Raw genomic sequence first — 25,394 nt, 5'->3', positions numbered from 1 at the left:
CATATAATAGACATGGAAATCATTTTTTCTATCAAAATGCTTCCCTTCATTTCTCTGTTTTGTCAAACAGGAGTTCAATTACTTTTCTCACTGCAACCTGAAAACATTATGCTCACATCTATATGGAAAATAAGAATGAATCTGTACCAACTCCAAAAGGGACCCCAGGACAGTGTGTGTATCTGTGTGTGTGTACATACACAAAATCCCTATAACTTTTTCTTTCCAGGTCTCCTTATTGATAAGTAATAAATACAAAGAAAATTCTTAACTTTTGTTAGTTAATTCTAATTTTACTCCACAAAAATATAGGCTAATTTACCCACTTAATGAAACTAAAGGGTTTTCTTAGCCTGAGTAACATCAGAAGTCATTTACAGAAATTACAATGTTCATTGCTAAATTTCTGATTTTTACTCTAATTAATCTTCTAATATATAAATTGTGAGAGAGCAGGATTCAAGTATTTGCCAATAAATGTTAATTTCCTTTTGTGCTATAATCATTAATATTTAACCAGTGGAAAAAATGGAAACCATTTATGCTGTAAATTATTTTGGGGGGAAGACTTAAAACATTTTTATACTGTTAAAGAAAAGCAGCTTCCATCCTCCCTTCACACTCCATTTCATGTTACTGCTCCAAGTAAAGTGAAATAAAGAGCTAAGGTTTAGGTATATGCCCAAGAGAATAGAAAAATGTTTTCACAAAAAACTTGTACACAAATGTACATAGAAGCATTATTCATAACAGCTAAAAACTGGAAACGACTCAAATGTCTATCAACTAACTAGTGTATAAACAAAATATGTATCTATACAATGGAATATTATTCACCCGTAAAGAGGAATGAAGTACTGATACATACTACAGCATGGATGGACCTTGAAAACACTATGTAAGTGAAAGAAGCCAGACATAAAAGGCCACTGTATTGTATAATTCCATGTATATGAAATGTTCAGAACAGGCAAATCCATAGAGACAGAAAGTAAATCAGGGGTTGCAGAGGCTATGGGGAGGAGGAAATGGGGAGTGACTGTTGTGGGAGTTTCTTTTTGGGGTAATGGAAATATTCCGGAATCGGCTAGTGGCAATAGTTGCACAACCTTGTGAATGTCCTAAAACTACCAAACTGTAAACTTTAAAATGGTAAATTTTATGTTATATGAATTATATCTTAAAAAAATCAAACCATTATGTAGATTAAAAAATCACCAACAAAATAAAAAATCAACAAACTAGGAAACTAAAATACATTTGCAACATATATTACAGGTGGGGACATAATTAAGAAATTTACAGTAGAAAACCATAAATAGCCAAAAAAATATGAAATATTTCAACATCATTAGTAATAAAATAAATGCAGATTAAAACAATGGTATATGTATTATATATATCTCTCTCTGTGTGTATAAATTTGTGTATATATATATTTTGTCTGTCATCTTAGCCAAGGTTTTAAAAAAATCATAGTACTTAGGGATGGTTAAAAAAATGAGCTGAAGTAGTGAAAAGAGAAGAATTTAGCAAACAAAAAACAAAACCACCACAAAACTCTGGAGTAAACACCCAAATATACCTTCTACTGTTAGAAAAATAATCTTTTAAATTCATTAATTTAATTATCCAACTTGGTTACTACACTGAATGAATTCTCTATTTCACTGTAACCATCTTGGTAGCTGATTTAATGGAATCAGTAGAAATTTTTATGAATCTTTAGTAGACTTGTGTGTTTTATAATTACCTTCAAAGTGTCTATTAAATGATAATGCAGTGTGTCAATACAGCTTCAGGATATTTGCAATACAGCTTTGAGGAAGATAGCACCACATTTCTAAACTTTATCCTCTAAATCTTTATATCATGGAATCACCTTAAAAATAGTCAATAATCTATAAAGTATTACCATACCTGTGTACTGCAATCACAGAAGTAAAAAGTCTAGGACTTCCAGGAACCAAATTTGTAAATATAAACTCAAAACGAGTATTGTTACATTTTGTTAGTATATAAAGAGCTTCAGTTTGGCCTCGTAATTTCTGTAAGAACAAATTTATTTAAAAGTTCAGATTTTAAGGAGTGATGTCAGTATCATGGTGGAGTGAGTCGTTCCTTTTGTCTCTCCCCTCTAAGTTACAACCAGTCATACATCCAGTGACCAACAAAGGATTTCCTGCACAGCACACCAGAACACCTGAGTGACCCAAGATGCATCTATCTATCTGAAGGTGAGGGGACTAGATCTCCAGGAAGCAGTGGAACTAGGGGAGCAGCCCTCTCTCCCCCACAGTGGTGGTGATCTAAAACATGGATCCTCACACCGGCATGCATGCCGGTGATCACAGGCTGCAAGGACAAACAGGACTTGTGGCTTGGCCCCTGTCCTCTGCCCCCAGCAATGGTGGGTGGCACACATGTCCTGAGGCTTCAGGACACAGAGTGGAATTGGGGACCCGAATCCCACCCCCTCCCCCACCCCCTACGGCGGCACCAGTCTTTCCAGCAGTGGGAACTACACCCAAGGCGTGAATTTGCCTGACACGGGCAGGGTGCCCTCATCCGAGGTTTCAGGGCAGACATCAGTGTGAGCACCAGCACTAGTGACCAGAGGCTGTGGCTCCTGCCCCTCCCAGCTGTGGCAGATGGCACACATGTCCTGAGGCTTCAGGACACAGAGAAGCCAGAGACTCAGCCCCCTCCCCTTCCCCTGGCAATGGCACTGGTCCCTCCAGCAGTGGGGACAGTAAGCAAAATGTGGATTTCATCAGCAGAAGCAGGCTGCCCTGACCCGAGGTCTCAAAAAGCATACTGGTGGGCACCCGTGACCAGACTGCAGAGCCAGCAACAACACTTGTGGTTTAGCCCCTACACCTCCACCCGCAGTAGCAGGTGGCACCTGAAACCTGAGGCTTCAGGAAACACAGCAGAACCTGAGATCCAGCCCCTAGTGGTGGGGCACCTGACACTGGCTCTACCACCAGCAGGGGCTGCATACAAGAACCCAGGCCCCTGATAGCAACAGCAACACCTGTGAATCCAGCACCCCTGGCAGTGGTGCTGCCAACACCCACAGATAATCCTGGAGCAGTAGTGCAGGAGGTGCAGGGGGCAGCAGCACCCAGAAACTGTGGAGACTCTGCAGACAGCAAGTGCGGGAACTTGAGACCCAGGCGACCCCAAAAGCAGCAGAAGTGCTCACTGTCTGGTGACCCCAGAGGCAACACCTGAGACTGTGGTGACATCGAAAGCAGCAAGGCACCAGCAACCTCAGAGGCACAAGCAGCATAATAAGGGCAATGACAATGCCTCTGGCAGAGGCAGTGGAGGGTCAAAAGTACAGTCTCTGAAATACAACCAGAAGCAGCTCAGAACCAAAGTAATCAAAGCTGTACTCAACTAAGAAAGATGTTTATTACCACAAATGCAGGGGCAGAGGATCAATTCATTAAACACCATGAAGAACTACAGTAACACAGCAGAAGAGAAGGAGAATGACAGCTCTCCAGAAACCCAACTAGAAGTCACAGAAGATTACAATCTGACTGACAGAGAATTCAAAATAGCAGTCATAAAGAAACTCAATGAGTTACAAGAAAACTCAGAAAGACAGTTCAATGAGCTCAGGGTTAAAATTAATGAACAGAAGGTATACTGCACTAAAGAGATTGAAGTCCAAAAAAAAACTGAACAGAAATGCTGGATATGAAGAACACAATTAATGAGGTAAAAAATAATGGAGAAAGCATAAAAAATAGAGCAGACCTTATGGAGAAGAGAATCAGTGAGCCTGAAGACAGAAACCTAGAAATGATCCAGGTGGAAGAGGAGACAGAACTAGGATTAAAAAAAAAAATGAAGAAATTCTTCGAGAAATATCTGACTCAATTGGGAAAAGTAACATAAGGATTACAGGTATCCCAGAGCGAGAAGTGAGGGATAAAGGAGCAGACTGCTTATTCAAAGAAGTAATAGCTGAGAACTTCCCAAACCTGGGGCTAGAGCTGGACATGAAGGTATATGAAGCTAAGAGAATTCCTAATTACATCAATGTAAAAAAATACCTTCTCCAAGGCATATAAAATTAAAACTGTCAAAAGTCAATGACAAAGAAAAAATATTAAGGGCAGCAAGACATAAGAAAATAACCTACAAAGGAACCCCTATCAGGCTTTAAGGAGATTTCTCAGCAGAAACCTTACAGGCTAGGAGAGAGTGGAATGATATATCCAACATACTGAAAGACAAAAACTATCAGCCAGGGATATTCTATCCAGCAAAATTATCCATCAGATATGACAGAGAAATAAAAGCTTTCCCAGACAAACAAAAGTTGAGGGAGTTCATCACCACCAGACCTGCCTTACAAGAAACGATGAAGGGAGCTCTCCTACTTGAACAAAAAGACAAAAGTATATGACGCTTTGACCAGGGAGATAAATAGATGGACAAAATCAGAAAATTTCAGCTCTATATCAGAACAGGTTAGCAAACAATTATAAAAAAGGATAAGGGGAAAGAAAGCATCAAAAATAACTATAACCACTTCAATTTAGTCACAACCTCACAAACAAATATTTAGTCACAACCTCACACACAAATAAAAAAATTAAAATTCCCAAAATACTCTGTCTCCCAGAGACCCATCTCAGCTCTAAAGACACAGGCTCAGAATGAAGGGATGGAAGATGATACTCCAGGCAAATGGCAAGCAAAAGAAAGTGGGTGCAGCCACACTTATGGCAGACAAAGCAGACTTCAAGATAAAAAAGATAATGAGAAACAAAGAAGACTATTATATAATGATAAAGGGGACATTCCACCAAGAACACATAACACTTATGAATATATATGCACCTAACATAGGAACACCAAAGTATATAAAGCAACTATTAACAGACCTTAAGGGGGGGAATTTACAGCAACATGATAACAATAGGGGACCTTAACACCCCACTTACATCAATGGATAGACCATCCAGACAGAAAGTCAACAAGGAAACAGTGGCCTTAAATGAAACACTAGACTAGATGGACTCAGCAGACATATATAGAACATTCCATCCAAAAAGAGCAGAATACACATTCTCCTCAAGTGCATATGGAACATTCTCAAAGATAGACCATATGTTGGGAAACAAAGCAAGCCTCAATAAATCTAAGAAGACTGAAATCATATCAAGCATCTTTTCTGACCACAATGCTATGAAACTAGAAATCGACTACAAGAAAAAAGCTGGGAAAGTCACAGATATCTGGAGACTAAGCAATCTGCTACTGAACACCTACTGGATGAATGAAGAAATCAAAGGAGAAATTAAAAAATACCTAGTGACAAATGAAAATGAAAACACAACATACCAAAACTTATGGGATGCAGCAAATGTGGTACTAAGAGGAAAATATATAGCAATATAGGCCTACTTCAAGAAACAAGAAAATTATCAAATAAACATATACCTAAAAGAATTAGAAAAAGAAGACCAAACAAAGCCCAAAGTCACTAGAAGGAAGGAAGCAATAAAAAAGCAGAGCAGAAATAAATGAAATAGAGACTAAAAAAACAACAGAAGAGATCAATGAAACTAAGAGCTGGTTCTTGGAGAAGATAAACAAAATCGACAAACTTAGCCAGACTCACTAACAAACAAAGAGAGAAGACAGGGGCTGGCCCCATGGCTGAGTGGTTAAGTTTGTCCGCTCTGCTTTGGCGGCCCAGAGTTTCCTGGTTTGGATCCTGGGTGCAGACATGGCACCGCTCGTCGGGCCACACTGAGGCAGCATCCCATACACCACAACTAGAAGGACCCACAACTAAAATATATACAACTATGTACTGGGGGCTTTGGGGAGAAAAATAAATTACCTAAAAAAAAAAGAGAGAGAGAGAGAGAGAAGAAAAATAAAATCAGAAATGAGGGCCCAGCCCCATGGCTGAGTGGTTAAGGTTCACATGGCGGCCCAGGTTCAGATCCTGGGCACAGACCTACTCCACTCACCAGCCATACTGTGGTGGTGTCCCACATACAAAAAAACAGAGAATTGGCACAGATATTAGTGCATGGCTAATCTTCCTCAAGTGGAAAAAAAAAAGAGGAGGATGGGCAATGGATGTTAGCTCAGGGCTAATCTTCCTCAGGAAAAAAAAAAAAAAAGGAAATGAAAGAGGAGAAATGACAATGGACACCACAGAAATACAAAGGATTATAAGAGAGTGCTATGAAAAGCTGAATGCAAACAAACTCAATAACCTAGAAGAAATGGATAAATTCTTAGAATGCTACAATCTCCCCAAACTGAATCAGGAATAATTAGAGAATCTGAATAGATCAATCACAATTAAAGAGATTGAAACAGTAATCAAAAACCTCCCCTAAAACAAAAGTCCATGATCAGACAGCTTCTCTGGTGAATTCTACCAAGCATTCAAAGAAGATCTAATTCTTATCCTTCTCAAATTACTCTGAAAAACTGAAGAGGATGAGATACTTCCTAACTCATTTTATGAGGCCAATCTTACCCTGATACTAAAACCAGACAAGGACAACACAAAAAAGGAAAATTACAGGCCAATATCGTTGGTGAACATAGATGTAAAAATCCTCAACAAAATATTAGATAATTGAATACAACAATACATTAAAAGAATCATTCACCATGATCAAGTGGGATTTATTCCAGGGATGAAGAGATGGTCCAACATTCACAAATCAATCAATGTGATATACCACATTAACAAAATGAAGGATAAAAATCACATGATAATCACAGTAGATGCAGAGAAAGCATTTGACAAGATCCAACATCCATGTATCACAAAAACTCTAAACAAAATAGGTATAGAGAGAAAGTAACAACATAATGAAGTCCATATATGACAAACCCACAGCCAACATCATACTCAACGGAGAAAAGTGAAAGCCATTCCTCTGAGAACAGGAACAAGACAAAGGTGCCCACTCTCATCACTCTTATTCAACCTAGTACTGGAAGTTTTAGCCAAAGTAATTAGGCAAGAAAAAAAATAAAAGGGATCCAAATCGGAAGGAAGAAGTGAAACTCTCACTACATGCGGATGATCTGATTCTATAGATAGAAAACCCTAAAGAATCCACTAAAAAATTATTAGAAATAATCAACAAATACAGTAAAGTTGTAGGATACAAAATCAACACACAAAAATCAGTTGCGTTTTGTTTTTTCTGTGAGGAAGAATGGCCCTAAGTTAACATCTGTTACCTACCTTCCTCTTTTTGCTAGAGGAAGGTTGTTGCTAAGCTAATATCCATGCCAATCTTCCTCTATTTTTGTATGCGGGATGCCACCACAGCATGGCTTGATGAGCAGTGTGTAGGTCCGCACCCGGGATTCGAAGCCATGAACCCTGGGCTGCAGAAGTGGAGCTTGCGAACTTAACCACTATGCCACTGTGCTAGCCCCTCGGTTGCATTTCTATACACTAATAACAAACTAGCAGAAAGAGAAGTCCAGAATACAATCCCATCTACAATTGTGACAAAAACAATAAAATATCTGGGAATAAATTTAACCACGGAGGTGAAAGACCTATACACTGAAAACTATAACACATTAATTGAAAGAAATCAAAGACATAAAGAAATAGAAAAATATTTCATGCTCATGGATTGGAAGAATTAATATAGTTAAAATATCCATATTACCTAAAGCAATCTACAGATTCAATGCAATCCCAACCAGAATCTCAATGACATTCTTCATGGAAACAGAACAAAGAATCCTAAAATTTATATGGAACAACAAAAGATTCTGAATAGCAAAAGCAATCCTGGCAAAAAAGAACAAAAGGCATCATAATATCTGATTTCAAAATATACTACAAAGCTATAGTAATCAAAACAGCATGGTACTGGCACAAAAAGAGACACAGAGATCAATGGAAGAGAATTGAGAGCCCAGAAATAAAACCACACATCTACAGATAGTTAATCTTGGACAAAGGAACTAAGAACATAACAATGGAGAAAGGAAAGTCTCTTCAATAAATGGTGTTGGGGAAACTAGACAGTCACATAGAAAAGAATGAAAGTAGACCACCCACAAAAATTAACTCAAAGTGGTTTAAAGACTGGATGTAAAACCTGAAATCATAAAACTCTTAGAAGAAAATATAAACAGTACACTCTTTGATATTGATCTTAGCAGTATCTTTTTTTTTTTTAAAGATTTTATTTTTTCCTTTTCCTCCCCAAAGCCCCCCAGTACATAGTTGTATGTTCTTCATTGTGGGTCCTTCTAGTTGTGGCATGTGGGATGCTGCCTCAGCGTGGCTTGATGAGCAGTGCCATGTCCGTGCCCAGGATTCAAACCAACGAAACACTGGGCCGCCTGCAGCGGAGTGCGAGAACTTAACCACTCAGCCACGGGGCCAGCCCCAGCAGTATCTTTTTAAATACCATGTCTACTCAGGCACGGGAAACAAAAGAAAAAACAAACAAATGGGACTATATCAGATTAAAAGGCATCTGCAAAGCAAAGGAAACCATCAACAAAATGAAAAGAAAATCCTTGGGGCTGGCCCCGTGGCCGAGTGGTTAAGTTTGCGCGCTTCGCTGCAGGCGGCCCAGTGTTTCGTCGGTTCGAATCCTGGGCGCGGACATGGCACTGCTCGTCAGACCACGCTGAGGCAGCGTCCCACATGCCACAACTAGAGGAACCCACAACGAAGAATACACAACTATGTACCGGGGGGCTTTGGGGAGAAAAAGGAAAAAATAAAATCTTAAAAAACAAAAAAAAAAATGAAAAGAAAATCCATCAACTGGGAGAAAATATTTGCAAATCATATATCCAACAAGGGGTTAATCTCCAAAATATATAAAGAATTCACACAACTTAACAACAAAAAAATGAACAATCTGATCAAAAAATGGGCAGAGGATATGGACAGACATTTTTCCAAAGACATTTTTCCAAAGAAGATATACAGATGCCCAATAGGCAGATGAAAAGATGTTCAACATCATTAACCGTCAGAGAAATACAAATCAAGACTACAATGAGATATCACCTCACACACTGTCACACCTGGCTATAATTAATGAGACAAAAAACAACAAGTGTTGGAGAGGATGTGGAGAAAAGGGAACCCTCATACACTGCTGGTGGGAATGCAAACTGGTGCAGTCACTACGGAAAACAGTATGGAGATTTCTCAAAAAACTAAAAATAGAAATATCATATGACCCAGGTCTTCCACTGCTGGATATTTATTCAAAGAATATGAAATCAACAAGTGAAAAAGATTTATGCACCCATATGTTTACTGCAACACTATTCACAACAGCCAAGACTTGGAAGCAACCCAAGTGCCCATCAATGGACGAACCGATAAAGATGTGGTATATATATATATATACACACACATTGATATACCACTCAGCCATAAAAAAAGACAAAACTGTGTCATTCACAACAACATGGATGGACCTTGAGGGTATTATGCTAAGCCAAATAAGTCAGACAGAGAAAGACAAATACACTATGATTTCACTCATACGGAGAAGATAAACAAACTCATAGATAAGGAGAACAGATTAATGGTTACCAGAGGAAAAGGGAGTGGGGGAGGGTGAAAGGGGTAAAGGGGCACATGTGTATGGTGACAGATAAAAACTGGACTGTTGGTGGTGAACACAGATACAGTCTATAGTGATACAGTCTACAGTGAAATATAACAATGTACACCTGAAATTCACACAATGTTACAAGCTAATATGACCTCAATAAATAGATTTTTTAAAAAATCGGGAAAAAAAATCTCAAACATGAGATATTTTGAATTCTAAGCCATGTGAGTGTCCCTTTCTATGATTCTGTATCCATACAATATTTTAACTAAATAAAAAACATGTCATGCTTTGAGGGGAAAAAAAAGGTAAAATTTTAAGAGCAATTTCTCATTTACAGTGAAAACAAACATCAATCTCAAATATCTGTTTCTTCATTATATACATATTTGATAAGATTTTTCAGACTCACAGAGTTGGCAGTCCTTGTTGTGATATTTAGTATGCAGTTGTAACCAACAGCTAAAATTCAAAAGCAAAGAATTTAAAGAACATGATACAATGAACTGAGAAAAAAAACTCCATATACAGAACTTTTAACAATTTAAAAAATTAAATATATGTAAAAATACAACTTTTAAAAATTTTTATGAAATAACTACAAATTTAAGTTAAATAATTAGAAGAACTAGAAAGTCAATTCTGTTTCTTTGAACAAACAAAAACATTCATAACATGGGAAAAGGAAGTTTACTTCTCTAAAACCTATTACTTATTGAAAATCTTAGCACCATTACATCAAGAGAAAAAGTCTAATTGGATAATCTAAATAGTTTTAAAAAATAAGTCAAACAGAATTTAACACAATGAAAGGCTGTACGTTCATTAGAATTGAGATCTCCCTTCTTTGGGAGTACTTGAAACAGGTTATAGCAAGTTGTCAAAAATAAGCAAAAAACAAAAACAAATATCATTCAATGTAAAAGCACTAATCTTATATATGTCTTTCTCTTATGAGAGACAAAATGGACAGACAGAAAAACATTTTTTTTGCATTATGATGCAGTCTGTGGTTAGTCTAGGATTTCTGAAGTTTTTATCAATTTAAGTTTTCCACATATTTCATGGTATAGCTTGTTTGGTATCAAAAGCCACTATGTAAGTTCACTTGACAAAGGGTTTCTTTTCTTTAGTGTTATCTAATAAAGATACTTACAAAGATTGATTCTGGATATTGCCAAAGAGTGCCAAATAATTCTTAAATTTGTTACTAAGAGTCTACCTGAAAGCAAACCAACAAAATAGGTTACCTTAAGTAAGGACTCATTTTTGCAGTAAAGAAAGAGGTCGACATGGAACTTCTGTCCAGTATCAGCAGCGACATCCATAGATATTTTTCATACATTTATTAATTGAAAATATTCATTGCACATAACTATCCTGTGTAAGGTATACAACGTATGATTCACAATCTCAGAGAAACAAAATCTGACAGGTATAGAAGGGAGAAGGTATTCACTGTCAACAGCTTAGTTTGACTCAAACTGACAGAAGAGAGCTGTTCTAGGGACCCAGCAGGTCATATGCATACAATGAGAATGAGTATGGGACGGCATTTACAAAGCCATTCAATGAAATCAAACTTCTCAAACAACTCTCATATATAAGCTAATCTCTGCCATAATAAGTGCTTTCTTAAGCAGTTCTCATTTAAATGAGCCAGATACACTTATATACCCAATTTTTTTGCTGTGAGCACTTTTTTACTTATATGAAGTTATGGCCAGGCTGAAGTCTGTTTAAGGCTTTATGCTTTTCATTCTTAGCCTCAGATTGATGTTCTTACACTGAAATACAAAGTTAGATAAACTTCATTTCTCAAAGCATGTGTTGTGGAATAAGTGGTTCCTAGAGATGCTCCAAGAAAAAAAAAGTCAAGTAAATCTGAGCATGGTAAACTGAGTCTTAGAGATTTATAACACAATTACCATATTAGGATATCTTTGAGATATCCTTAAACAATAAAACTTGCTTAACTTTGCTTTACACAACTTTTCTTCAAAAAAATTATAACCATAGAATTCTTTTGATGAGTAATCCACAGCCAGGTCATACTCCTTCCTCCCTGAAAATCCCTGCAGTATCTAAAATCAGAGAAACTAAGCCTGTATGAATGCCGGAGTGAGATGGGATAGGAGGTTCCAAAAATAAAGAAAGGCATTCTCAAGGGAAACTGAGGAACATTACATGGTATGTTTGACTAAAATAAGTTACCCAGCATGGCTAGAGTGGAAGGTTCACACAAGATCGGAGAAGAGCAGACATCACATCTATCAGCTCAGGAATTGTTTCTGAGGTGTCTGCACACACAGTTATTTTTATTAATAGTAAGATTTCAGGCAACGTGATGGTGATTTCTGGCCAGGGAGGTGTTTTGTCCTCCCTACTCCAAAGTGCTGGTATAGGATTCTGCACTCAATGAGTACTTAATGAATTGAAAAATGTTCTATTACCCACAGTCTTTGTTTGGACTGGTGGATGGACTGTCACACAAGAGTTCCTGCCAATCCATATGAGAACCAAACTTTGTCCCGGCTTCCTCAAGTTAACTCAGGTTTCGTCAAGATGTGGCTACTGAGAGATTATTATTCCACCCTCACAGGCACAAACTAAGACTTCTTGTTTGCTGCTAGATCTTCATACCTCACTCTCACCTGGGCCTGGCTGACACTAGGAAGCATTTCAGAAATGTGATCTAAGCAAGTGGCTACTTAAAAGGCTGCATGAGTATGTTCTACCAATAACGGTTACTGTTACTTCTCCAGGATTTACTGATCCTGGTACTTGAATGAAGTCTGCTCCTTTTCCCCACTTACTCCTCTCTTCAATAAGAGGTTTATGTCCCACCCTCCTAAACCTCCTCTCTCCTAAAAAACCTTTTTAGATACACTAAGCTACCCACTCATCCCCAATTTTTTACTTGAATAACAGCAGTGATGCTCTCAAGACCTGCTGATCACTGGACACTGGCTCCAAGGACAGTTGCAGTACGCAGCCTGGACTTTTTAAAGTTCCAGCCTTGGGAAATTTGGTTTGGGAGGGACTCTAGAGTCCAGCCCTGGCTGCTCCTCAGTGACATTCAGAGACATCTCACACGATTTTCCAATACTTAACCTACAAATAGACTTCACAAAACGGCACTAAATTTGCTCTCCACATGTCCATCTCTAGGTGTCAGTCTTACGGGATTGTGCATTACTCTTGGATTTCTTAAAAGGAAGCATGGCCCCAGGTATGACCTACTTATGTTCCACTACCCCACATTCTTTTTGTGGGGAGGCAGATCCTAAAGTCTGAACTATGTCATGCCACTTGCAAACAGGGCTCCTGGAGTTTTAACAGTTACAATGCATAAAGCTGATGTCAGAACCAGGACTTAGTGAAGGACCAAAGTTCTGAGGGAGAACCTGTATTCTCTGGCTACTGGTTTATACTGAGCCTTTCTTCTGTTTAAATCTGAGAAAAGTCTTACGTAGATTTAACTCTCCCACTCTCACAACTACATTTACATATAATGCTATTCCATATCTTATTCTCTAGCTAATATGATTTAACATTTGTAAATTAAACCAGAACTATAAAATATATTAGAAAATGTACTCACCTCTATCCCCATTATTTCCTTTGGTGTCTTCAATTGAATCTAAACAATCAATAAGAACTTCTCCAGGTCTTGTTTTCATTTGTCTAAAATAAATATAAAAGCTTTAATTTTATAGCTACAACTACACCTGCTTACAATCTAGTTAGGGAGAGAAGAGACATAAGCATACAAAACAGCCAACAGTATAAATGATACAGCACCAAATGCTCATGCATTTGAAAATAAGGTCTTCAAGAACTTCAAGAACTGGAGATCAGTGGGACCTGTAGTGATCAGAGACGTGAAGAGAAGCCAGAACTAGGAGAGGTAGGATTTGGAAAAGTAAAAGAGCGAGAGAGGAGTCCATGATTAAAGGTCATAAATGAGAAATGATAAGGGAATGTGGGAAGACTGGCGTGGTTGGAGAAGAAGGTGGGTATTGAGAGGTAGAGGGAAATATAGTTGGATATGTAAGAAGGAACCAGATTATGAAGAACCTTGAATGCCAGTCGGATAGGTACGGGCCTTATTCTGTGGACAGTGGAGAATCCCCAGAGGTATCTGAGTAGAGAAGAGGAGGTCAGGCAGTTATGGGAGGAACAGGTTAAAGCAAAGCATCATCAGGACCTAGTGAACTAATAGACAAAGGAGACTACAGAAGGAAGAATAGTTTGCTGATAGAATGTATTCTAGAGTGTCAAAAAAGCCTTAGCAGAATATGTGGTAGAGCCTTCTAACACATTTTCCATAGAGCCAACTCAATTACCCACTGAAAATACAGATGTGATCATATCAATTCCCTGCTTAAAAGTCTTCCATTTAATCTCCCTGTCCAGAAAATGAAGTCCACAATCCTCAGCTGAACATCTCAAAATCTGGCTAATCTACCTTTCTATTTGTATCTCCATCTTCTACTTGCCAGACTCTGCCTTCCAGCCAATGAGGTTTATATTTCCGAGAGTCTGCTTCTAACATATTTCTTCTTTTTTCTGGAATAATCTCCTCCTGCTTACCCTGACAAGGCCCTGCCCATTCTTCAGGGCTCAAATCAAGGGCAGAATGAACTATTCTGTTTATATAGTCCCTCAGCTTTTATTTTATTCAGGATGGTATTAACTACATTTTTTATAGTTACTTGTCTATGTGTATCTCCTGTACTACAAGGGGGGGGGATCATTTCCTATTATTTCCGTATCTCTAGCTATCAACACAGTAATCAGCACACAGTGAGCATTGGATAAATGTTTAATAAACTGAAAATGTTCATGAAATGGACCTTTGCTTGGATTAAGAACCCTCCAAGGGTAATAGAAAGTTACAGAATATGTGCAATATGTAAATATGGTTTATAATTTTATAAATCTCCTTCCCTCACAACTTCTTAAAGGATCTAAGGCCATGTTGGTATTAGATACCTAGCCGCAACTAAACCTGGGAAATTAATATTTCATTTTCTACCTAAGAAGGTTCTGTTCATGATAAGGAATCATAAGAGTGGCTAAGAAGCTGCATACCATTAACCCAAGAACCTTAGCTTTACTGTTTTCCAACACTTAACATCCCAATGGGCATTTTTTTCCTGGACTTTTGGGTAGGAGGATTCTAATTATTCTCTCTTTAAAGCATGAAATTTTCCAAAAGCAGGGTTTCTGTTTGAGAGGCTCCAAAAGGCAGCTCCTTCTTCCTATTGGTGATTTAGATGAATAACTAGATGGAAGCTTATCATGGAAATAAAGCTTGTGTAGTCAGGAATTCTGGAGAATGCTTACTCCCACCTCCCTCATTTTACAGACATCCAAGCTTAGAATGGTGAAGTCTAGGGGCCTACAATGTCTGTCGCTATTGCAGAGCTAGTTTTAAAACCCCGGTTTCCTGAGTCCCTGCTCTGTGTTCCTTCCACCGCAAACTGGCGCCCCAGTCTCACTTGGGTGTACTAGACGCCCAAGCCCTGGGTGGTCCTCGCCGTGTCTGGGCTCAGCTTCCTCTTGGTCCCCAGGGCCAGGAAACGCACGGGACGAAAACCGCGTAATCTAGCCGCGTTCGGGCTGTGGCGCCGGCCTCAGAAGGGCCGCAGTCCCGGCGCCAGTCTGGGGGTCCCCCAAATTGTGGACCACAGGCGCAAACCGCCTCCCACCCTCGCGAGAGCCCTGAGCAGTGGGGCGCAGGCTCGGCCCGCGGGCCGCGAAATCGCGCTGCGGCGCCCTCTACAGGCACCAGGCCCCTCGGGATCCCGGCGACTCACTGCGATGACACGTCGAAGCGGATATCCCGGTCCTCCCAAAGCGCGTCCAGCACAGACATGATGACCAGGGCCCGCGGGCCGCGCGCTGCCCAGAGGCAGAGGCCGAGCGGCGTTTCGCCGGCTCCAAGGCAACGGGCCTCCTCTGTCACGACGTCTACGGCGCGCGCCGAGATCCAAGCTTCCGCGAGGTAGGGCGCGCGCTTCCCCGGCCCCATCGCGTCGTTAAGCGGATTTGAGGCTCAAGGGGAAGCCTTGCTGGCCCCGCCCCAGGAGCGTGTCCTTGACCTCTGAGTGACCTTTCTGACCTCCAAACACACATCCTTAAGCAGTTCCACACCCTGTCCCCATTTTTCTACGTTGACAAGAAATTGAGACTTAAAACTCTGAATTCCATGTCTGGCCCCGCCTGATCTGGCCCTGCCCTCCTCTCCAGCCTCGTGCTGCCCTCTCCTTCTGCCTACATTGTAGCCGGGCAGGGCTCAGAGCCTTTGGAGCGCCCCCTTTCTCTGGAATGCTGTTTTCCCAGGTCTCTGCATGGCCTGCGCTTTGTCACTTAAGTCCTAGCTCAAATGTCAACTGAGGCGGTCCCCGATCTTTCTGTCGCTGTCCTGTGGGCACTCTGAGGACAGGGCCTCATCTACCTACTTCGCTTTGAATGGTGCCTACCACAGAGTGGGTACTCAGTAAATACCTTTTTTTTTTCCCAGGAAGAGTAGCCCTGAGCTAACATCTGCTGCCAATCCTCTTTTTGCTAAGACTGGCCCTGAGCTCACATCCGTGCCCATCTTCCTCTACTTTATATGCAGGATGCCTACCACAGCGCAGCTGGCCAAGAAGTGCCATGTCCACACCCGGGATCCGAACCAGCAAACCCCGGGCCCTCCGAGCAGAACATGCGAACTTAACTGCTGCGCCACCGGCCGGCCCTCACCAAAACTTCTGATGAGCCCTTAGCCCCAGGAAATATCTGAATTGCAGACTGGTGTGATCCTAAGCAGAAAACCCAGGTAAGCCATGCTTGGACTTCTGATCTACAGAAACGGGGAGATAGTAAATGTCTGTTTTTAAGCTGCTAAATTTGTGGTAATTTGTCATATGCAGCAATTGAAAACTAATAAAGATTTTGGTATCGGGGTGGTGTGCTACTCTTAACAAATAGCCGAGGCTGTTAGACCCAGCAAAATTCTGCTGTCAGGAAGCAGGCTGATACAATTACTCACCTGCAAACATGTGCTACCTTTCATGAAAAAGCAAGGATGACTCTGAGGGTAGAACCAAGAGCCCCAAGGGCAGAGCTGAGAGCCATAGAACATTATTCTCAAATCTTAAAACTTAAGAAAAATCCAACATTTGCCCAGATGGATATCAGAATTGTTTTATGCCAGTGACTCATTTTTTTTCCATTTCTCCCTTTTTGAATTGCAATGTCTCTAACTATTCTCCTATGCCTATCCTGCCATTGTTTGATGGGAGTGTTGGGAACAGACAACTGGTCTTTGTCGTTTCATAGGTCTGCCAAGAGGAATTGTACTTCAAGGAACTGTGTTTAATGAATTGCGGTAATCTCCCCTTATCCATGGTTTTGCTTTCTGCGATTTCAGTTACCCACTGTCAACTGTGATTGAAAATATTAAATGGAAAATTACAGGGGCCGGCCCGGTGGTGTAGTGGTTAAGTTTGTGTACTCTGCTTCAGTGGCCCCAGGGTTTGCAGGTTCAGATCCTGGGTGCAGACCTACCCACTGCTCATCGGGCCATGCTGTGGTGGCATCCCACATATAAGACGGAGGAAGATTGACACAGATGTTAGCTCAGCGACAATCTTCTTCAAGCAAAAAGAGGAAGATTGGCAACAGATGTTAACTCAGGGCCAATCTTCCTCATGCACACACACAAAATAATAAAATAAAATAAATGGACAGATCCAGAAATAAACAATTCATAAGATTTAAATTGTGCACCATTCTGAGCAGTGTGATGAAATCTTGTGTCGTCCTGTTCTGTCCCACCTGGGGTCATGAACCATCCCTTTGTCCAGCATATCCACACTGTATACACTACCAGCCTGTTAGTCAGTAGCCATCTTGATTGTCAGATGGACTGTCGAGTTACCGCAGTGCTTGTGTTCAAGTAACCCTTATTTTACTTAATAAGGCCCCCAAAGTGCAAGAGTAGTGAGGCTGTCAATTTATTACAGTATGTTGTTATAAAAATTGTTCTATTTTATCGTTAGTTGTTGCTAATCTCTTACCGTGTGTAATTTATAAATTAAACTTTATCATAGGTATGTATAGTAAAAAACAGTATATATTAAGTTCAGTACTATCTGTGGTTTCAGACATCCACTGGGGGTCTTGGAACTTATCCCCCATGGATAAGGGGGGACTATACATTCAGGAGCCTCGTTTGCACTGGATATGGATGATTTAAATGATGAGGTCTTGGATTTTGAGCTGATGCTGTAATGGGAGGAGCAGGGAACCTTGGGAGGGAGTGAATTTTTTTTTCTTCTGGAAGGGGCATAAATTGTTGAGGGCAGACTGTGGTAGGCAGAATTTTAAATGGCCTCTAAGGTTCCCCCATCCTTTACATAATTGCATCTTTTACGTAATTCTGTACATACTTTACATAATTCTCTCCCCTTAAGTGTGGAAGAATCTGAATATGATAGGATGTCAGTCCTGTGATTAGGTTATGTTTTGTGGCAAAGATGGCATTTTGCAGATGTGATTAATGTCCTTTGAATTAATCAAAAGGGAGACTATCCTTGGTGGGCCTGACCTTATCAGGTGAGCCCTTAAAAGAGATTTTCCTGCTGACTTTGGTGAAATAATAGCCAAGTTGTGAGAGAGTCACATGGCTAGAAACTGAGGCCAGCCTCTAGGAGCTGAGAGCCAGCAAGAAAACAGGAACTCCAGTCATCCAATCACAAGGAACCAAATTCTGTCAACAACCTGAATGAGCCTGGGAGAGGACCCCAAGCCTCAGATGAGATCACATCCTGGCTGACGCCTTGATTTCAGGTGAGACCCTGAGGAAAGAACTCACCCTATGGGACCGGCCCCGTGGCCGAGTGTTTAAGTTCGTGCATTCTGCTTCAGTGGCCCAGGGTTTCTCTGGTTCGGATCCTGGGTGCAGACATGGCACCGCTCATCAAGCCATGCTGAGGTGTCATCCCACATGCCACAAGTAGAAGGACCCACAACTAAAAATATACAACTGTGTACCAGAGGGCTTTGGGGAGAAAAAGGAAAAATAAAATCTTTAAAAAAAAAAAGAACTCAGCCCAGACTCGTGACCCACAGAAACTGTGAGACAATAAATGTGTTGTTTTTAAACTTCTAATGTTGTGATCTTTTATTGTGTAGCAATATTAAATTAATACACTGATATCACAGTAGGACCTTTCAAATGAAGACTAAAATGAAGACCTATTTTTCTTTTGAAGATTGGCACCTGAGCTAACATCTGTTGCCAATCTTTCTTTTTCTTTTTTTTTCCTTCTTCTTCTCCCAAACCTCCCCCAGTACATAGTTGTATTTTCTAGTTGTGAGTGCCTCTGGCTGTGCTAGGCGGGACGCCACCTCAGTGTGGCTTGATGAGTGGTGCCATGTCCACCTCCAGGATCTGAACTGGTGAAACCCTGGGCCACCAAAGTGGAGCACAAGAACTCAACCACTCGGCCATGGGGCCGGCCACTTCAAGACCTATTTTTCAATGTGTGTATAAGTGGGCCTTCATATGCTTTGTTTCCCAGACTGTTTTTTTCTCCTGCCTTCACAAGTAAAGAGTTTGTGCGTGTTTGTGTTTTTACTTTTTAAATCAATTTTATTGAGGTATAATTTACAAACAATAAAATGTACCTATTTTAGGTGTACTCTTCGATGAATTTTGACAAGGATATGCATCCATGTAATCACTACCATAAGGGAGCTATAGAATATTTCTGTCACCCCAAGAAGTTTCCTCGTGCCCCTTTGCAGTCAACTCTAGGTCCCAGGAAACCACTTATTTGCTCTCTATCACTGTAGATTGTTTTTCTTTTTCATTATTTTATTGTGGTAAAATATTTATAACATAAAATTTGCCATACTGTAAATTATTTTTGAGTGTTCTAGAATTTCATATAAATTGTGTAATAAATTAAGTACTATATATACTCTTTTGTATCTGGTGTCTTTCATTTGGCACAATGTTTTGAGGTTCCTCCATATCGTTACGTGTATCAGTAGTTCATGCCTTTTTATTGCTGTCTTGTATTGCATTCTGTGGATGTATTGCAGGTTGTTTCACCTGTTGGACATTTAGGTTGTTTCCAGTTTTTTGTTTTGTTTTGCTTTGTTTTTTTACTGAGAAAGAAAAAAATGGATGTGAATGAGCTAACATCCATTGCCAATCCTCCTCTTTTTTTTTTGCTTGAGGAAGATTAGCCCTGAGCTAACATCTGTGCCAAGCCTCCTCTGTTATTTTGCATGCAGTACAATGCCACAGCACAGCTGGTGAGTGGAGTAGGTCTGCACCTGGGATCTGAATCTGCGAACCTGGCCCGCTGAAGCAGAGCATGCCGAACCACTAGGCCATGGGGCCAGGCCCCATTTCCAGTTTTTATCATTAATAAAGTTGCCAAGAACATTCATGCACAAGTTTTTTGTGCGTGTAAATTTTCATTTATTTTGGGTAAGTACCTAGGAGTGGACTTGCTGGGTCATATGGTGGGTGTATGTTTAACTTTTTAAAAAACTGCTAACTGTTTTCCATAATAGTTGTACCATTTTACATTTTACATTCCTACCAGCAATGTATCTCCATCATTTGTCAATCTTTTTTTTTTTAAAAATATTGGCACCTGAGCTAACAACTGTTGCCAATCTTCTTTTTTTTTTCCTGCTTTTTCTCCCCAAGTTCCCCCAGTACTTAGTTGTATACTCTAGTTGTGGATCCTTCTAGTTGTGGCATGTGGGACGCCACCTCAGCATAGCCTGACAAGCAGTGCCATGTCTGCGCCCAGGATCCGAACCAGCGAAACCCTGGGCCACCAAAGTGGAGCATGTGAACTTAACCACTTGGCCATGGGGCTGGCCCCACCCCACCCCATCAATCTTTTTAACTTTAGCGGTTCTGGTGGGTGTGTAATATCTCATTGTGGTTTTAACTTGTATTTCTCTAATGACTAATGCTGTTGAGCATCTTTTCATGTGCTCATTGCCATTTGTAAATCTCTTTTGTAAAGTATCTGTTTATGTCATTTCACATTTTTAATGGAGTTGTTTTCTTGAATTTTGTAAGAGTAAAGTCCTTTGTTAGATATATGTATTGTGAATATTTGCTCTCAGTCTCTGGCTTGCCTTTTCATTTCTTAATTTTTGTCTTTCAAAGAGCAGAAGTTTTAAATTTTTAATGTTAATGAAATTTAATTTATCACTTTTTTCTTTTCTATTTAATATGTGTTTTTTTGTGTGTGTGTGTCGTGTTTAAGAAATCTTTCCCAACCCAAGATCACAAAGATTTTCTTCTAGCAGTTTTACAGTTATAGATTTTCACTTAAGTTTATGATCTGTTTCAGGTTAATTTTTATAGATGGTGTGAGGGAAGGTTGAGGTTCATTTTTGTCCTCTGTGAGGTTCCTGTATTTTCTATATGAATATTTAGTTGTTCTAGCACCATTTGTTGGTGGTGTTCTCGCTTGCTAGCTTCTTTCAAGAGCACCTATTTTAATATAATGTTATATGTCAATTATACCTCAATAGAAAAAAAAAGAACACCTATTTATACTTATCCCTAAAAGCAAAGTTAAGGGCTTGAGGAGGGAAATGTGTGATGACCTTAGAGCCCAGTGAAAGGCAGTGCGTGGGCTGGATTGCAAAGAAGCGCAGTAAAGTCAAAACAAGAATACAAACTGTCTATCATTATATCACTGAGTCATTTCTTCTTCTCCCTACTCTATCCATCTCCTTTTTAAAATGATCACCTTCTTTATTAATGTTGAGCATTCACAGGTAAGAATGAGAATCTTTCCTCCAAGATGTCAGCTTTCGCCTTTCATTGAGTGTCCACAATATGATGGATGTCCCTCTGGTTGCTATTCTTTCTGCCAAGAAGATACATCTTACTAAGAAGACATTCAGGAAGCCAAAATGCATTTTATAACCTTAAGATTAAAAAAAAAATCTAAAATCTAGATTTACATAAGAAAATATGCTTCAGTGCAAGTATTTTACTCTTTGTCCAATTTGGCAGTCAATGTTGATTGAAATATATTTGTATCTTAAAACAAAATTATTGTACTTAGAAACAACTTTCCAAGTCAAACTATTAGAAAACTGATACTAAGCAAAAAGCCTTTAAGGGGAGAAGTAATTATATGTGTACTATTCCAAGTATTTGATCTATTCCTTAACTTCTATGTGAAGACAATCATTAAATGTCAAAAGTTCCTGAGTAGGGTTTATTGCAAACTATTTTAAAATATAAAAGAGCTACTAGAGGGTTTTAATGTTATTATAAAAATTTTATTTTATAATACTTAACCTGTGTACTGAAATGTTGAATTTATAGAACTCTTTGGTATTTTGTTGAACAGAGATTTTCTTACTATAAGGAAGTTGTAGAATCCATTTAAAGATTTCAAGTTTATGCAAAATAAAATGAAACTTTATGGTTTATGTGCAAGATGTTCTATGGGATGTTTTCTTTGACATCCTTGAAAAACATGATGTTTTCTTATATCGCTGCAAAGGAACATGCTGTTCATGCAACTAGGTGAAACACAAAAATTCTCAATTTGGACTAAACTTGTCAGCAATTAAGATATGTTGTTAAGAACAGTATACCGTGCTTAAAAACATGTTCATTTTCTTAATGTACCACATCCAAAGTCAATGTGTTCTCACTTAGGTAGATTCAGTTGACATTTTAGTGTATATGGTAGGCAGTGAATTGTGCGGAGGAGGCAAATCCTGGCTTTGATGGGAACAGTGAAGTGTCGGGTGGGGAAGAGAAGAAGGCTGTGTACCCATCACCTCAGATCTTCCTACCAAGTTACATGGTTCTCTTTGTAATAGCTGCAGCCCCTGTGTTTTGGTGCTACTAGTAATGATAGGAATCAGGCCTCTTCTCTTCCCAGTGTTAACAGCCCTATTGACCTGCAATCTGGTCCACTTGGAAACAAACCAATGACTCCTAGCTGAATCACCTAGTTCCATTTGCCATACTTCGGTGTCTCTTCCCTAACCTTTAAAAGGCTGAATCCTCTATCATTATCATTATCAAAGCAGATGACCCCAAAATTCTAGTGTTACGTCTCACTATTTACCAATGGCCAGGAATTCTGAACTATTGAACTCCTGATTCCCAGTATGTGCCTGTGCTGCTTTTCTTTTTATACTATTCTCTGCCTGGATACATCCTCCTCCCCAATCTAAACCTATCACACTGTCAAGTTATACTCCTAAATTAATATTTATGTTACCCTAACCTCCACTAAAAAATGGGCAAGCCTTTATATATTAACCATCATTGACAAAATGATAGACATTTCTGTGGCAGCCACCCTACCAAAACTAAGTTCAGTCATTTATATCCATATTGTAGTACAATTGTAGTATTACACACATTACATGGCCTTGATCTAAGTTGAACTATGTCATAGCTCCTGTGTATCTTCTGTATAAAAAAGAACAAGGGAAATATAATTATTTATATTTCATTATTAATAATTTTTATAAAACATTTTCAACTCATACCTCCAAAGTATATTACGATGGCGCCCAAAGTTATTTTAATAGTATGCTGTTAATAGTACATAGTAACACGTTTAGAAAGTTATTATTTTGCTTTACAATGTGATTTTTACACTCAAATTGAGCTTCAATGTTCAATGGGCTGATAAAATTGCACCTCCTCACAGCATTAAACATAAACATTATCAATGGACTGGGTTTAATCGTTGTTATTCTTTCATGCAAATCCAAAACACAAAAACAATCTGATGATGTTGGAACTATTTACGGTACGTTACCCATCAGGTTAAATTTTAAAGATTAAAGAGATTATAGAAAGAAGAAAAAAATTGTCTATTTCTTAGAATTTCTATTATCTACTCGTAACATAACTAGTAAATCTTAGAAAATCCATTTTGTAAGCTATAATATTATCTGTACTAAAAAGTAAACAGTGTGAAAAATGCTTTCCAGAAGGCTCTCAGCTTATATACTTCAGGATACTCATAATGTGAAGGGAGGGGAGAAACAAGGGAGAGGAGGGGCAAGGAGTCTAGAGGGAACGTGAAGTAGAAATTGCAATGTCAACATAATGGTGGAAGGTCATTTGAATGGCGTGGATTTCTAACTCTGGATTTTACATTATCCATAGAATTGTGATGTAAAACCCATTTATCTCAAAAAATTTTAAGCAAAATCTGTTAAAACACAAGGTTTTGTGTGAGTATTTTCCCCTCTATAGAAATCAGAAAGAGGTGCTAAATTTCATGGCTCAGAACAGGGATGGGGGTTTGTGAAGATGGAGCCATCCATAATCAGAACTAGTTAATTCAGAGTAAGTCAAAGCTTGGAGCTGTTGGTAACTATGAGAAGATAAATCCCCTGGGATATCACTGACATCTTGGGGACATTATTGGATGTTGCGCAGAATGTGGAATGGATGTTTTAGCCAATCTTATCTTATTGTTAGAGGCAACGTGATACTGCTGACATCTGAGGTTCCTATCCATTAATACCTATTTTCACATGAAAATAATGATATCTTGGAGATTCAATGAGAATATAGAATGTTCTTTCTTCTTATAGTCATTCTCATCGGCTTCATATTCTAACTCCAGTGATTCTTTGGTCTGTAAAACATGTATTCTCTTATTCACACACTTGCCACTTGCCTCAGCTGGAGATGGGCAACGATTAGGACTTGGACTCCTTCCTAGAGCCATGGGAGCTACTCTTTATCTTTTCCAATTGCGTTTGCCACATAACACTATCTTGCACTCAGTGTGGTATTATTCTTCAATTAATTAACAAATATTTATTCAGCTTTGTGAAGAAAGAGTCAAAGATTATATCTACATGACATCAGGGGAAAACATTAATTTACACTTAACCATCTCCACATTGATAGAATTTGGTGTTATATAATCACACGTGCCAGTGTTACATTTATATTTCACTTTTCTTTCATTTGACATCATTTAGATCTTACATACACTCCAACATCTGATATATGTCAATACTTCATCCTGGATTTGCCTGTGGAGTAGTTGAGACATATAGGCACTCGCCACCCAGCTAAGTCTTAACAGTCCTGCTGGAAAAGATGCTAAAGTTTAGAGATGAGAAATGAGAATTCAAATTTAAGAGTAGCATTAAATTATATTGGTGTGAATCAAGTATTTTGAAAATAAGTGAAAGTAGATAATGACTAATCAGAAAAGGTCTTCAAAAGATGCCTTATGAGAGTACTTCTTCATATTTGGGAGGAGACCAGAGCTTTGGAGTGGAAAGTTGCAAATCTTCCCCAGAGTTCTCTCTCTCTCTTGTTTAGATTATTTACGTTTTTTTAATTAATAAAAATTACAAAAGTGATTGCCACAAAATTTTAAAACAACAAAGAAATACATAGAATCAAGAATGAAAGTCCTCCGTCATCTGCCTCCTTTCTTGCAATAGCACTTTTCTCCCCACAAGTAAGTATTGCTAATAGTTTGGTCTATTTCCTCCCAAACCTCTTGTATATATTCCTGAACATACTCACACATGCATACTCATCCCTAAACTGAGGCAAGTGTATAAAGGAAGTAAAGGGATCATATTATATATATTGTGCAATTTGGTATCAAATCAGGGGGTACATGGTATGAACATGACTTATTACTGATAATGTCAACCTGATCACTTGGTTAAGGTGGTGTCTGCCCCAGGTTTCTCCACAGCAAAGTTGCTATTTTCTCT

At 39.1% G+C, this 25,394-nt stretch overlaps 1 protein-coding gene and 1 long non-coding RNA gene across 3 annotated transcripts in view; one reads left to right on the top strand and one right to left on the bottom strand.

The window, feature by feature from the left end:
• BBS5 (Bardet-Biedl syndrome 5) overlaps positions 1-15,794 on the bottom strand; it is a 28,009-nt gene extending 12,215 nt beyond the window's left edge. Inside the window, exons 1-5 of one of the 2 annotated variants that reach the window (XM_046658480.1) lie at positions 15,440-15,794; positions 13,219-13,301; positions 10,771-10,836; positions 10,027-10,076; positions 1,921-2,048 (exon numbers count right to left, since the gene is read on the bottom strand). In XM_046658480.1, the coding sequence (XP_046514436.1) occupies positions 1,921-2,048; positions 10,027-10,076; positions 10,771-10,836; positions 13,219-13,301; positions 15,440-15,654 (542 nt within the window). In that variant the 5' untranslated portion in view covers positions 15,655-15,794. The remainder of the gene's footprint in view (positions 1-1,920; positions 2,049-10,026; positions 10,077-10,770; positions 10,837-13,218; positions 13,302-15,439) is intronic. The other variant, XM_046658479.1, reaches the window with a different exon arrangement.
• Positions 15,499-17,159, top strand: LOC124238042 (uncharacterized). Its single transcript, XR_006888220.1, has 3 exons — positions 15,499-15,627; positions 16,246-16,446; positions 16,950-17,159. It is a non-coding gene; the product is annotated as an uncharacterized LOC124238042 (long non-coding RNA).
• The last annotated feature ends 8,235 nt before the right edge of the window (positions 17,160-25,394 follow it).

This window comes from Equus quagga, chromosome 4 (assembly GCF_021613505.1).
Source record: "Equus quagga isolate Etosha38 chromosome 4, UCLA_HA_Equagga_1.0, whole genome shotgun sequence".
NCBI lineage: Eukaryota > Metazoa > Chordata > Mammalia > Perissodactyla > Equidae > Equus > Equus quagga.
Note: the sequence above shows the minus strand (reverse complement) of the source record. Positions and strands in the feature narration are given on the sequence as shown.